At 46.8% G+C, this 14,471-nt stretch overlaps 1 protein-coding gene across 2 annotated transcripts in view; it reads left to right on the top strand.

Annotated features, from left to right (window-relative positions):
- The window catches only part of LOC117517205 (protein unc-119 homolog A-like), a 71,534-nt gene that overhangs the window by 51,154 nt on the left and 5,909 nt on the right, over positions 1–14,471 (top strand). For both annotated transcript variants that reach the window (XM_034178145.1, XM_034178144.1), the window contains one exon: positions 11,067–11,180. In XM_034178145.1, the coding sequence (XP_034034036.1) occupies positions 11,067–11,180 (114 nt within the window). The remainder of the gene's footprint in view (positions 1–11,066; positions 11,181–14,471) is intronic.

Below are 14,471 nucleotides of genomic sequence, written 5' to 3'. Positions count from 1 at the left end.
AGTGTCTGTGCATGTATTTGAATCTGTGTGGCTCAAGTTTCAAGTGAACTTTCAATTTAAAATTCATTTAGAGCTAGTGGGCACTCACAAAATGTATAGTGTCCCACAAGGAAGTGCAGGTGGGGGAGCTTTTTTGCCAAAGTGTTAAAAACTCAGAATTCAGATGCAGATACTGTATAAAAAATTAAATTAAAAATTAAACATGATCCTGGATCTGCATGTGGCTCAAAATCTAGTCTTGATGTTTGGCCAACCGCTGTAAGAAATATTAAAATTTGAGCGCATGTACGATGAGCTTTCAAATTGTTATTTTAAAATATTGTTCAGTGGAGGTGTCCTGATGGCCTCAAATGTTAAGATTGTAGTCATTAGTTCAAGTTGTCCTGTCTGAGTCCTGGACAAAGTTGAGTTATGTTTTCTATTTGCCACATAAATGCTAAAAATGTACAAACAAGTAACATGCTAAATTAGTAATGATTACAGGGCCCTGCAATATGAGTCAACTGCAACTGCAATATGAGTCAGTATGAAGTTTTCCTCACACCTCACCTCACCTGTCATATGATGGTACATCAGAAGTAGTTCCTCCATAACCGTATTATGTACATGCATTTATGTTGTCCCCCAGTAAATGGCAAATACAATCACTCAGACATATCCCATGAACTCTTAATATCTCACAAACAAATGCAACCACATGCACTAAATTCTACTCAGCCTATGTCCATATTTATATTGTCTGCCATACAAAATTAGGGGTTCATATGTACAGTTGTTTGTGAATTGTTGTGTTCACAGACATTCATTTTTAGGGGTCTAAAACCTGCTTTGTATAGTGAATGTACAACCCTAATCCCAATGAAGTTGTGTAAAATGTAAATATGTAAATAAAAACAGAATACAATGATTTGCAAATCCTCTTCAACCTATATTCAGTTGAATACACCACAAAGACAAGATATTTAATGTTCAAACTGATAAACTTTATTGTTTTTGTGAAAATCTTTCCTCATTTTGAAATGGATGCCTGCAACACATTTCATAAAAGCTGGGACAGTGGTATGTTTACCACTGTGTTACATCACCTTTCCTTCTAACAACACTCAATAAGCGTTTGGGAACTGAAGACACTAATTGTTGAAGCTTTGTAGGTGGAATTCTTTCCCATTCTTGCTTGATGTATGACTTCAGTTGTTCAACAGTCCGTGTTCTCCATTGTCATATTTTGCACTTCACACATTTTCAATGGGCGACAGGTCTGGACTGCAGGCAGGCCAGTCTAGTACCCGCACGCTTTTACTGTGAAGCCATGCTGTTTTAACACGTGCAGAATGTGGCTTGGCATTGTCTTGCTGAAATAAGCAGGGACGTCCCTGAAGGCAGCGGCATGTTGTTGATGTATGGCTTTCACTTTGCATGGTAGAGTTTTAACTTGCACTTGTAGCTGTAGTGACAAACTGTGCTAACTGACAATGGTTTTCTGAAGTGTTCCTGAACCCACATGGTAAGATCCCATGATGTTGGTTTTTAATGCAGTGCCGCCTGACTGATCAAAGTTCACGGGCATTCAATGTTGGTTTTCGGCCTTGCCGCTTATGTGTAGAAAGTTCTCCAGATTCTCTGAATCTTCTGATTATATTATGGGCTGTAGATGATAGAATCCCTAAATTCCTTGCAATTGAACGTTGAGAAACATTGTTCTTAAACTGTTGGACAATTTCTTATTGCAGTTGTTCACAAAGTGGTGATCCTCGCCCATCTTTGGCTGTGAACGGCTGAGCCTTTTGGGGATGCTCCTTTTATACCCAATCATGACACTCACCTGTTTCCAATTAGGTGTTCTTTGAGCATTCATCAACTTTCCCAGTCTTTTTTTGCCCCGTCCCAATGTGTCTGTGTCTGCAACACATTTTGAAATGTGTTGCAGACATCCATTTCAAAATGAGCAAATATTTGCACAAAAACAACAAAGTCTATCAGTTTGAACATTAAATATCTCGTCTTTGTGGTGTATTCAATTGAATATAGGTTGAAGAGGATTTGCAAATCATTGTATTCTGTTTTTATTTACATTTTACACAACGTCCAAACTTCATTGGAATTGGGGATGTACCTCAGACATGTTATTAGCAACCCAGTCTCACGGCAAGTCATGATTCAGCAGCATGAAATATACATTAATCTATTGATTCGTGATATTGTGACGAAAAGCACCTCATTTTCGTCACGGCAGCAGGAATTCATTCTAGTTCATTCCGTGATGGCTGCATAAAATTAAAAGTGAAGCAGGGGGGTCATGGTGGTTAGGGTAGGAGGAAATAGTAAGATTAGGTTATGGTTAAGGTTAGGGTTAGATGTAGTAGTAGGGTTAGGAATAGTGAGTTAAAAAAAAATCCCATCACGAAAATGTGGCTCATTTCGTCACAGAAGCATGAAAAAAAAAAAACGTGAGACTGGGCTGTTATTAGTCACTAAAGGAGAGCTTATACTAAATATTTTCTTGTCATGCTTCACTCTAGTACTGTGTTAAATGCCGTTTGTGCACAAGAGTTGGATGTCTAGTAACTTTCTACTTTTAAACTTTGATAAGACTGAAATGATGGTTCTTGGACCAACAAGACATCGGCATCAGTTTGACCAGCTGGCGCTCGGCCTGAGTTTGTGTGTCATACATCATACGGACAAAATGAGGAACCTTGGGGTCATTTTTGATCCCATGTTGTCTTTTGACCTTCACATCAGGGATATTACTAGGACTGCTTTTTTTCATCTGCGAAATATAGCGAGGATCTGCGCCATCCTGTCCATGGCTGATGCTGAGACCCTGATTCATGCTTTTGTTTCTTCAAGACTAGATTATTGTAATGTTCTATTTTCAGGGTTACCACAGTCCAGCATCAGGGGTCTTCAGCTGGTTCAGAACTCTGCCGCCAGACTTCTGACACGTAGCAGAAGGTCTGAACATAACACATGTTAAGGATACCACCCTTCCCCACGTCCGAAAGGACCTGGAAGTGTTCCTTGCGTGTTCATGAATCGTGAGAGACACAAAAACTCAGAATTCAATTTGCAATTATACAGACCTTAAAAGGTTTATTGAAGAATACAGCAGAACAGATCAGAGGATGGTCATCATTCACCAAGTGCAGGGTGGGTTCAATGCAACACACTTTATTATGCAACAACGATACCAACAGGTTGTGTGTTCACCAAAGAACCTCGAATGCTGGAAACACACAGTCTTTATAGGGTTGGTTCAATTCAGTTCAGTCGGGGTGTTATTGTCTTCTGATTGGTTAACCGGGAGAGACCAGGAGGTCATGAGAGGTTTTCCGGAAGTTGGCGGGGGAAAGGTCTTCGAGAAGTGGCATGGGGGAATGTCTGGGGCAAACGGATTGCTGAGTCAGATATCTGGCTGGACAGCCGATCCTAAAACCAGTTTAAACCTGTTGTTGTGTGGGCCGCTGAAGAGGAGGTACTGTTGGCCCACCACCACCAGAGGGCGCCCTGCCCAAAGTGCGGGCTTCGGGCACGAGAGGGCGCTGCCGCATTGCAGAACCAACCGGGAGTGACAGCTGTCACTCATCACCCCTGCCAGCTGTCACTCATCTGCCATCACCACAAAAGCTGGGCAGCATCTCCACCTCACTGCCGAGATATCAGTCTACCTGGAAGGTAAACACTCAGCCGTTGTTTTGTTCCGTACCACATTCTGAACATTTGCAGGCGTACCCATTTGACTGGTCAGCAGCTGGAAGCTGGGAGGAGACGACGCTCTTCGCTCCTCGTATAAGTAGTCTTTCAGGCTCTGCATGTTATTGTTCCTGCATGACTGTGATTAAGAGTTGGAGGTGGAGGTGTTCCCTCCAAGTGGAAAAGAACTGTTTGCTGACTGTTTTGCTGGGTGTGCACACACCCACCATAAACTGTTTTTGCTTCCTGCCAGCAGTACCGATCCGACAGCTGGAGACGGTGGCCACCTGGGGAGATCAGGACTTGGCGTCTCCTGTGTGTTTCCAGATCCGGTGGCGGTGGAAATCGTGTGGGGCCCGGCTCTTCTCTGGACGGTGCTCTCCTATCCTCGAGCCTGCCCACACGCCCCCTTCATGTAATTGACTGTAATTTAAATTCTGTTTCCGTGTGTATTCCGTTGTGCACATTTACAACAGTAAATTGTTATTCTTTGGCTCATCCATTGTCCGGTTCATTTACGCCCCCTGTTGTGGGTCCGTGTCCCTACACTTTCCCAACAGGATATCTCGGCCAATGTCATGGATTCCAAGGGGCGTCAACCATCCGTGGAACAACCAATGGAAGAGCAGGGTGCACAGGCGCCAGCAGGAGGCATGTTAGGTGAGTTGCAGCGCATCTTAACCGCCTTCACTGCTCGGATGGACTTAGTGACCGAGCAGAGCAATATACTCAATCGCAAGATGGAGGCTCTCACCGCGGAGGTGGAGGCGCGCGCACAGGGCGCAGCTGCAGCTCCTCCTCCTGCTGTCCTGGTGCCGCATACAGACGTTCCACTGGTCGTTCAGCGAACCCCCCCCACGGTCCCCTGAAGCATACATAAGTCCCCCAGAACCGTACGGAGGTTGTGTAGAGACGTGCGCAGACTTCTTAATGCAGTGTTCGCTTGTCTTTGCACAGCGTCCCGTCATGTACGCGTCGGACTCGAGCCGGGTGGCTTATGTGGTTAATTTGTTTTGAGGTGAGGCACACGCCTGGGCTACGGCGCTTTGGGAGCAGAATTCACGGCTCCTAACGGTGTATACTGAGTTTGTGAGGGAGTTCAGACTGGTGTTCGATCACCCACATAGAGGCGAGACCGCTTCAACGGTGCTGCTGTCTATGAGACAGGAGCGTCGGAGTGCAGCCGAGTATGCAGTCGACTTCCGCATTGCGGCTGCGAGGTCTGGCTGGAATACTGTTGCACTCCATGCCGCCTTTGTAAACGGACTGTCTCTGGTCCTAAAGGAGCATCTGGTGGCTAAGGACGAGCTGCGGGATTTGGACGGGCTTATTGATCTGGTTATACGTTTAGACAATCGGTTAGAACAACGCCGTCGGGAGCGAGACGAAGGACGTGGCCGGGCACGCGCCGTCCCTCTCCCTTCCGGGTCCGAAAAGGTTCCGCCCACCCCACGCTCCACAGCCTCAGTGCTCCGTGTGGCAACAGCTTCCCCTGCCGACGTTGCTAGGGAGACGAGCAGGGCCAAAGGGAGATCAGATGACAGAATGAGGAGGCTGGCCTGCGGGGAGTGTTTTCTCTGCAGCTCAAAGGAACATATACAGAAAAACTGCCCCAAACGGCCAAACCGACAACACTCTCCTTTAGAGACTGGGCTAAGGGTGGGTCATAACATTCACGTGGGACGTACACGCCTATCTGCACGTCTCCCAGTTACAATCCTGTGTGGGGATCTAACCCTTCAGGCCCCAGCACTGGTGGACACTGGGTCAGAAGGGAATCTGCTGGACAGCAGATGGGCAAGGGAAGTAGGGCTCCCTCTAGTGGCGTTCCCTTCACCATTGACGGTGCGGGCACTAGATGGCACCCTTCTCCCTTTAATCACACACAAGACACTGCCAGTAACTCTGGTAGTGTCTGGGAATCATCGGGAGGAGATTGAGTTTTATGTGACTCCTTCTACCTCCCGCGTGGTTTTGGGCTTCCCGTGGATGATAAAACACAATCCCCGGATTGATTGGTCGTGTGGGGTTGTGGCTCAGTGGAGCGAAACCTGCCACCGGGAGTGTTTAGGATCCTCTGTTCCCCCCGGTGTGACGGCTAATGAGGAGGTTAAAGTCCCCCCCAATCTGACGGCGGTGCCTGAGGAGTACCACGATCTTACTGACGTCTTCAGCAAAGATCTGGCACTCACTTTTCCCCCACACCATCCGTATGATTGCGCCATTGATTTGATCCCGGGCGTTGAGTACCCGTCCAGCAGGCTGTACAGTCTCTCGCGCCCAGAGCTCGAATCAATGGAGACCTACATCCAGGACTCATTAGCTGCCGGGCTGATCCGGAATTCCACCTCCCCGATGGGTGCTGGTTTCTTTTTTGTGGGCAAGAAAGACGGCGGACTCCGTCCATGCATTGATTACAGAGGGCTGAACGAGATTATGGTTCGCAATCGATACCCATTGCCCCTGTTAGATTCAGTGTTCACGCCCCTGCATGGAGCCAAAATCTTCTCAAAGTTGGATCTTAGGAATGCGTACCACCTGGTTTGGATCCGGAAGGGAGACGAATGGAAGACGGCATTTAACGCCCCATTAGGTCATTTTGAGTACCTGGTCATGCCATTCGGGCTCACTAACGCCCCCGCGACGTTCCAAGCGTTGGTAAATGACGTCTTGCGGGACTTCCTGCACCGATTCGTCTTCGTATATCTAGACGATATACTCATCTTTTCCCTGGATCCTGATACACATGTCCAGCATGTACGTCAGGTCCTGCAGCGGTTGTTGGAGAACTGGCTGTTTGTGAAGGGCGAGAAGTGCGAGTTCCACCGCACTTCTTTGTCCTTCCTGGGGTTCATAATCTCCTCCAACTCTGTCACCCCTGATCCGGCCAAGGTTGCGGCAGTGAGAGATTGGCCCCAACCAACAAGCCGTAGGAAGCTACAACAGTTCCTCGGCTTTGCGAACTTCTATAGGAGGTTCATTAAGGGGTACAGTCAGGTGGTTAGCCCCTTGACAGCCCTGACCTCCTCCAAAGTCCCCTTCACCTGGTCAGATCGGTGCGAGGCCGCATTCAGGGTCGACTGCACCGGTTCTGGTGCAGCCCGATCCTAACCGCCAGTTCGTGGTTGAAGTGGACGCCTCTGACTCAGGGATAGGAGCCGTGTTGTCCCAGAGCGGAAAGTCCGACAAGGTTCTCCACCCATGTGCCTATTTTTCACGCAGGTTGACCCCGGCGGAGCGGAACTATGATGTGGGCAATCTGGAACTCCTTGCGGTGAAGGAGGCTCTTGAGGAGTGGAGACATTTGTTGGAGGGAGCTGCGATGCCATTTACGGTTTTCACGGACCACCGGAACCTGGAGTACATCAGGACCGCCAAGCGGCTGAACCCCAGGCAAGCCCGCTGGTCACTGTTCTTCGGGCGTTTTGACTTCCGGATCACCTATCGCCCCGGGACCAAGAATGAAAGATCGGATGCCCTGTCCCGGGTCCATGAAGACGAAGTCAAAACAGAGCTGTCGGATCCGCCGGAATCCATCATTCCTGAGTCCACTATCGTGGCCACCCTCACCTGGGACGTGGAGAAGACCGTCCAGGAGGCCCTGGCATGGAACCCGGATCCAGGAAATGGACCGAAGAACAGCCTCTACGTCCCACCAGAGGCCAGAGCTGCAGTCCTGGACTTCTGCCACGGTTCCAAGCTCTCTTGTCATCCAAGGGTGCGAAGGACCATGGCAGTGGTCCCGCAGCGCTTCTGGTGGGCGTCCATGGAAGCCAACGTCCGGGACTATGTCCAGGCTTGTACCACCTGCGCCAGGGGCAAAGCTGACCATCAACAGGCACAGGGACTCCTCCAGCCGTTACCTGTGCCTCATCGCCCCTGGTCCCACATTGGCCTGGACTTCGTCACGGGCCTCCCATCGTCCCAAGGCATGACCACCATCTTCACGATAGTGGACCGGTTCTCCAAGGTGGCCCACTTCGTGGCCCTCCCGAAGCTCCCTACGGCCCAGGAGACAGCTGACCTCCTGGTCCACCACGTCGTGCGTCTGCATGGGATACCAACTGACATTGTCTCCGATCGTGGTCCCCAGTTCTCCTCTCAAGTCTGGAGGAGTTTCTGCAGAGAACTGGGGGCCACTGTGAGCCTCTCGTCCGGGTATCACCCGCAGACTAACGGACAGGCAGAATGGGTCAACCAAGAAATGGAACAGACCTTACGCTGTGTGACATCCGCACACCCGACGGCCTGGAGTGAACATCTGGCCTGGATCGAGTACGCGCATAACAGCCAGGTGTCCTCTGCCACCGGCCTCTCCCCGTTTGAGGTGTGTCTGGGGTTCCAACCCCCATTGTTTGCCGTGGTGGAGGGAGAGGTCGTTGTGCCCTCGGTCCAGGCCCACCTGTCGAGATGCCGTCGGGTGTGGCGCACCACCCGTTCTGCCCTGTTGAAGGCCCGGATGAGGGCTAAGGCCCATGCAGACCGCCGGCGTTCCCCGGCCCCTGCATACCAGCCCAGGCAGGAAGTGTGGCTATCAACAAAGGACATACCCTTGCAAGTGGACTCCCCGAAATTGAAAGAATGCTTCATTGGTCCCTTCAAGATCCTCAAGATCATCAACCCGGCCGCAGTGAAGCTCCAACTCCCAGCTTCACTGCGGATCCACCCTGTTTTCCATGTGTCCAGACTGAAACCACACCTCACCCCTCTGTGCTCCCGGACCGGCGACGCCTCCTGCCCGGATCATCGACGGGGAGCCGGCTTGGACGGTGCGCCGGCTGCTGGACGTCCGTCGGAAGGGCCGGGGGTTCCAGTACTTGGTGGACTGGGAGGGGTATGGACCCGAAGAACGCTCCTGGGTGAAGAGGAGCTTCATCCTGGACCCGGCCCTCCTGGCCGATTTCTACACCCGACACCCGGACAAGCCTGGTCGGGCGCCAGGAGGCGCCCATTGAGGGGGGGGGGGTCCTGTTGTGTGGGCCGCTGAAGAGGAGGTACTGCTGGCCCACCACCACCAGAGGGCGCCCTGCCCGAAGTGCGGGCTTCGGGCACGATAGGGCACTGCCGCATTGCAGAACCAACCGGGAGTGACAGCTGTCACTCCTCACCCCTGCCAGCTGTCACTCATCTGCCATCACCACAAAAGCTGGGCAGCATCTCCACCTCACTGCCGAGATATCAGTCTACCTGGAAGGTAAACACTCAGCCGTTGTTTTGTGCCGTACCACATTCTGAACATTTGCAGGCGTACCTGTTTGACTGGTCAGCAGCTGGAAGCTGGGAGGAGATGACGCTCTTCGCTCCTCGGATAAGTAGTCTTTCAGGCTCTGCACGTTATTGTTCCTGCGTGACTGTGATTAAGAGTTGGAGGTGGAGGTGTTCCCTCCAAGTGGAAAAGAACTGTTTGCTGACTGTTTTGCTGGGTGTGCATACACCCACCATAAACTGTTTTTGCTTCCTGCCAGCAGTACCAATCCGACAGCTGGAGACGGTGGCCACCTGGGGAGATCAGGACTTGGCGTCTCCTGTGTGTTTACAGATCCGGTGGCGGTGGAAATCATGTGGGGCCCGGCTCTTCTCTGGACGGTGCTCTCCTATCCTCAAGCCTGCCCACACGCCCCCTTCGTGTAATTTTCTGTTTCCGTCTGTATTCCGTTGTACACATTTACAACAGTAAATTGTTATTCTTTGGCTCATCCATTGTCCGGTTCATTTACGCCCCCTGTTGTGGGTCCGTGTCCCTACACTTTCCCAACACCTGTTCAACAGTCCATATATGGAGGTGTCTTCAATTTTAGTGTGCCATTGTACAGACAGCGAGAAACCACAGTTCTAATATCAGCACAGACGAAGGTTTCAGTTCCTACATGTCAGGAGAGTCAAACATTTCCACAGGGAGTCAGCAGAAAAAGGCAGCAATAACACATTTAAACAATTAATAATAATGAAACATTATTCCAATTACATGATAAATCATACAAAGCATTTCCATATGTGTAGTTTAACAAAACTTAAGATCTTTAAACATATTATAGCATAAGCATCATGCTGGCATCAATAATGACTTTATTCAAAGTGGTCAATGCCGGGCTTACCTATAGGAAGCCAACAACACGTCAGTAGTTACACATGGTCAGTACAATTCATCATAAGCACATATTACAATCCTTAATTAAACCATATAATATTGTATCATTTCAAAATCATCATAAATCAATTAAACACCCATCAAAACATAAGCATACACTTTCTCATTTGTTTGGCATCATGTTAAATCCTTTCAGCACATTATAGCAACAATATCACACCATAGCCTTTATTCAATCCATACAGTACCTTGTTCATTAGAACAGCACCTACTTCTAAACATTTGTTACTTTCCAAAATAATGAACACAAAGCATTCTATTAAATGTGATAACTTTTAGCATTGTTAGCATGCAAAGCTAATTACGAGCAAAATAACATATATATCTTCACACACCCATTTTGGAATCTTTACACTGGCTCCCTGTCTCTGTGAGAGCAGATTTTAAGGTTTTGTTACTGATTTATAAGGTTGTACATGGACCGGCACCATCTTATCTGGCTGATCTGGTGGAACTTTACGTGCCGGCCTGGGCTTTGCGGTCGCAGAATGCGGGACTTCTCTGTGTCCCCAGGGTGAAGAAGAAGTCAGCAGGTCAAAGAGACTTTTCTCATCGTGCACCCACCCTGTGGAACAGTCTTCCTGCGACCGTGAGGCAGTCGGAGTCCATGCACATTTTTAAGTCAAGACTGAAAACCTGTTTTTATTCTCTTTCTTATGAATAGTTTTTAATTTTTTTTTTTTATGTTTTATTCTTTTACTTCTGTTTTTAATCATGTATTTTCATTTTTTATTCATTTTTAATTATTTATTTAAATTTTATGTTGAATTGTTTCATGTAAGGCACCTTGGCTTTGCTGTGATTTGGCGCATTATAAGCTAATTAAATTGAATTGAAATTAAAATTGAGTTTGCTGAATTTAAAAATTGTCTTTAGCACAAATTTCAGTGTTCACTTATCTTCATGGATTTTTCAGGTGAAAGGGAACTTCTTCTGTAGGTGTGATGGGTGATAGGATGAATTACTGTGCATTTTGCACTTATATTCTCTCTCTCTCTCGCTCTCTCTCTCACACACACTCTCTCACACTCTCTCTCTCACACTCTCTCACACACTCTCTCTCTCACACTCTCTCTCTCTCACACTCTCTCTCTCACACTCTCTCTCACACTCTCTCTCTCTCTCTCACACACTCTGTCTCTCTCTCTCACACTCTCTCTGTCTCACACACTCTCTCTCTCTCTCTCTCACACTCTCTCTCTCTCTCACACTCTCTCTCTCTCAGATTACCTCTGCAGCCCAGATGAGAATGTTTACAACATCGACTTCACCAGATTCAAGATCAGGGACATGGAGACGGGCACAGTGCTGTTTGAAATCACTAAACCTCCGTCCACAGGCTAGTCAATGAACACTTCATAATTTCTTTAATTCTGCCATTATTCACCAGGAAAATGTATACAGAGGAATTGGTTTGTAGTGCAGCAGATAAGTGAATATCTACTGAGGGATCCTTCAAATGGTGATGCAAGCACCAAATTTGGCACACATACTCCTTAGACATTACTCTTTTAAAAATGCCGAGTGGCCACATGAACTTTTAATAGGCGGCCAAGAAGGGGTCAGTTGAAGAATTACACAGGGATCAAAATTTAAAAATGTTCCAATCATATTGAAAGGTATTCCATAATATGCATATGTCGTGGACATGAATGAGCGAAGCTCGTCAGCATCTCACCATGTCATTTAGGTTCTTCAGACTTTATTTTTAGTAAATGCTTCAGGGGAGCATTAGCATGGCAAAAACCTTTCAGCTTTTTAAGGATTTTTCTTTATTTGCTTCTCACATACTTGGAAAAGCTCCTCGCCATCTGACCATGTCCTTTAGGTCCTTCAGACGTTTTTCAGTAAAATGGTTCTTGGGAGCATGAGCATGACTAAAACATTTTAGCATTTTCCTTATTTTGCTTTTCAGCTTCTGGAGGGGCTCTGCCCCCCATACTCTCCACCTTTTTAAGCATTTTTTTTTTTTGCTTTTCAGCTAACCCCCCTCATTACAGCCCTCTTAACCCTGTGCCACTTTAAGCATTTTTTTAATGTAGATATAAATTAATATTCAAAGATTTCAGCGACTTGACAGTAGGGCTGTACAATATGGCCGAATTATTGTATCTCAGTATTGTCATGTAAATTGTCATGTAAATGTCACTTATATACATGCTGTCCATATTCTTGAGCCACTTAGGACGGTAGGGAGAGTTCCCATGGGCCCCTTTCACATTGGCGTATTGGTAGAGCTGCTCATTGCAGCGTATCATCTACGCTGTGACATGTCAATCATCTGTGTCCAATCAGATTTCAAGAGAGTCCAGTGAAAACCCCGGCCTCCTCTCTAGCTCCACCCATGCCAGGAAGTGTTTGACATTTGAACATCTCCTTTTTCACTGTGACTGATAAATTGGCACTTCCTGTTTGAGTGTGAGCTTGCCACTGAGTTCCCTCGAGATTCCATGGGATCTCGTCTGTCAATCCAGGAAGTGCTTGACATTTGAACATTTCCTGTGTTACTGTGGATTGGAAAATTGGCATTTCCTGTTTAGGATGCCCTGTACCATGAGTGAGCTTCATGCCGCTGCGTGACGCTTCACTCATATTACTTGTCTGATCATAAAAATTCCTAAAAGGTGTAGTTTGGACTATCTGTGAATGAATGTTATGGAGTAATGGGGTAAAAACAGCAAAAACACTGAGAAAGGTCAGTTTCAGTTTGTACAGGGGTCAAAAGGTAAAGTTGCTCCAATTTTGGTAAAAAGTAATGCAAATTGCTGGTTGAGCTAATAGAATTAATAAATGGATTAGTTTTGACTGTGTTGTGTGCTTGGTTTGCAAAGTAAAGGTTAAACAATGTCGGCATCCATTGGATTCTATGACATGTGACATATGGTACCCTGTAACATGATAACTAAGCATGATGCATGATGCAAACGATTCCTTTTTAACACTCAAAAACCCAGCCTTTTCTCCTACCTCCTATTCTGACCGGAGGGTGCCAAATGGCACAGAGTGACTGGCAGTTTGAGCTTTCTGCTCAAGCTTGCATTCTGACTTTGAAAAAGTCCCTGTAAAGCATGCATACAAAAAAAGAACAAAAAATTGAACATTGAAGTGAAATTGAATTGAAGTTTCTGCACCACTTTTTAAAACCCTTGTATTATGTTGTGGGTCAATTTGACCCATTTCAATTTTTGTGTTGGCCAAAGTGCAGGTTATCCTCACTTTTTTCCCATGAAATTTTATGACTTTTCCTCATCTAGGGTCACTTTGATGTGTTGTGGAGTGTCTGCACAGAGTTTGTATACAAAGATGATGTTGCAGGTCATTTTGACCCAGACACAAAGTGGCTGTTCAAATCCAAAATAAATACCTCTCTTTGATCTACTTTATTTTGATTGCCTCTGAATAGCCATTCAGAACCAGGTGTGGTAGAAGAGGGACTTTCTTTTAACTGTTCTTGTCACTGTTTCCATGCCCTTTCTTTGAGAAATACACCAAAAATGAGCTCCAGACAATTTATATCCGAAGAAGTTTTGTCGCAGCTTATGAATTGGGATAGTACTGCAGAGGAAGAGATTTCAGAGATGGAGGATCCTTCAGAGCCAGAGGACAATGCTACTGATGATCCAGATTGTCAATTTTCCCACGATGTGTGTCCCTTCATCAGATGAAAACCAAGAAATGCAACAGTCGTCATCCACACAGGGGACATGGACATCTAAAGACGGTGAAATAAAATGGTCATCATCACCACACCAAAATCGAGGCAGATTGTCATCTTCTAATGTCATCAAAATGACTCCTGGTCCGACAAGATTTGCTGTAACAAGAATTGATGATATTGAATCAGCATTTCAGCTCTTCATATCCCCACCCATAGAGAAGATAATCCTCGACATGATGAACTCGGAGGGGAGGCATGTTTTTCAAGAGAAATGGAAGCCACTGGATCCAATTGACTTGCATGCTTACACTGGAAATCTGGTGTTAGCTGGAGTATACATGTCAAAGGATGAAGCAACTGCAAGTTTATGGAATGAAGAGAATGGAAGGCCAATCTTCCGAGCAACAATGTCTTTGCAGACATTGCACATGATCTCTCGTGTGATCTGATTTGACAACCGTGACACCAGAGCTGGTCGATGAGAGAGAGACAAGCTTCCAGCGATCAGAGATGTCTGAGATAAAATCCTGCCTTTAGTGTATAATCCTGGCCCCAATGTCACTGTCGTTGAGCACCTCGTTGTGTTCAGAGGACGCTGTCCTTTCCGACAGTATATACCAAACAAGCCTGCAAAATATGGCATCAAAATATGGGCAGCCTGTGATGCAAAATCCAGTTATGCATGGAAAGCTATATACTGGAAAGCCACCTGGAGGAGCACCTGAGAAGAATCAGGGAATGCGTGTGGTATTGGAGATGACTGAAGGGCTACAAGGTCATAACATAACATGTGACAACTTCTGTACCTCCTACTGTCTTGAAATTGAACTTCACGAGAGAAAGCTGACTATACTGGAACAGTCAGAAAAAATAAGCCAGAACTTCCTCGTGAGATTCTGATTCATTCTGTCCATCATGTGGGGAAAATGTTGAACATTGAAAATCTGAGAAAAGGGGGCATTCGGCACCACT

This window comes from Thalassophryne amazonica, chromosome 9 (assembly GCF_902500255.1).
Source record: "Thalassophryne amazonica chromosome 9, fThaAma1.1, whole genome shotgun sequence".
Taxonomy (NCBI): domain Eukaryota; kingdom Metazoa; phylum Chordata; class Actinopteri; order Batrachoidiformes; family Batrachoididae; genus Thalassophryne; species Thalassophryne amazonica.
The sequence above is the reverse complement of the archived record's forward strand: the minus strand, read 5'-3'. Positions and strand labels throughout refer to the sequence as shown.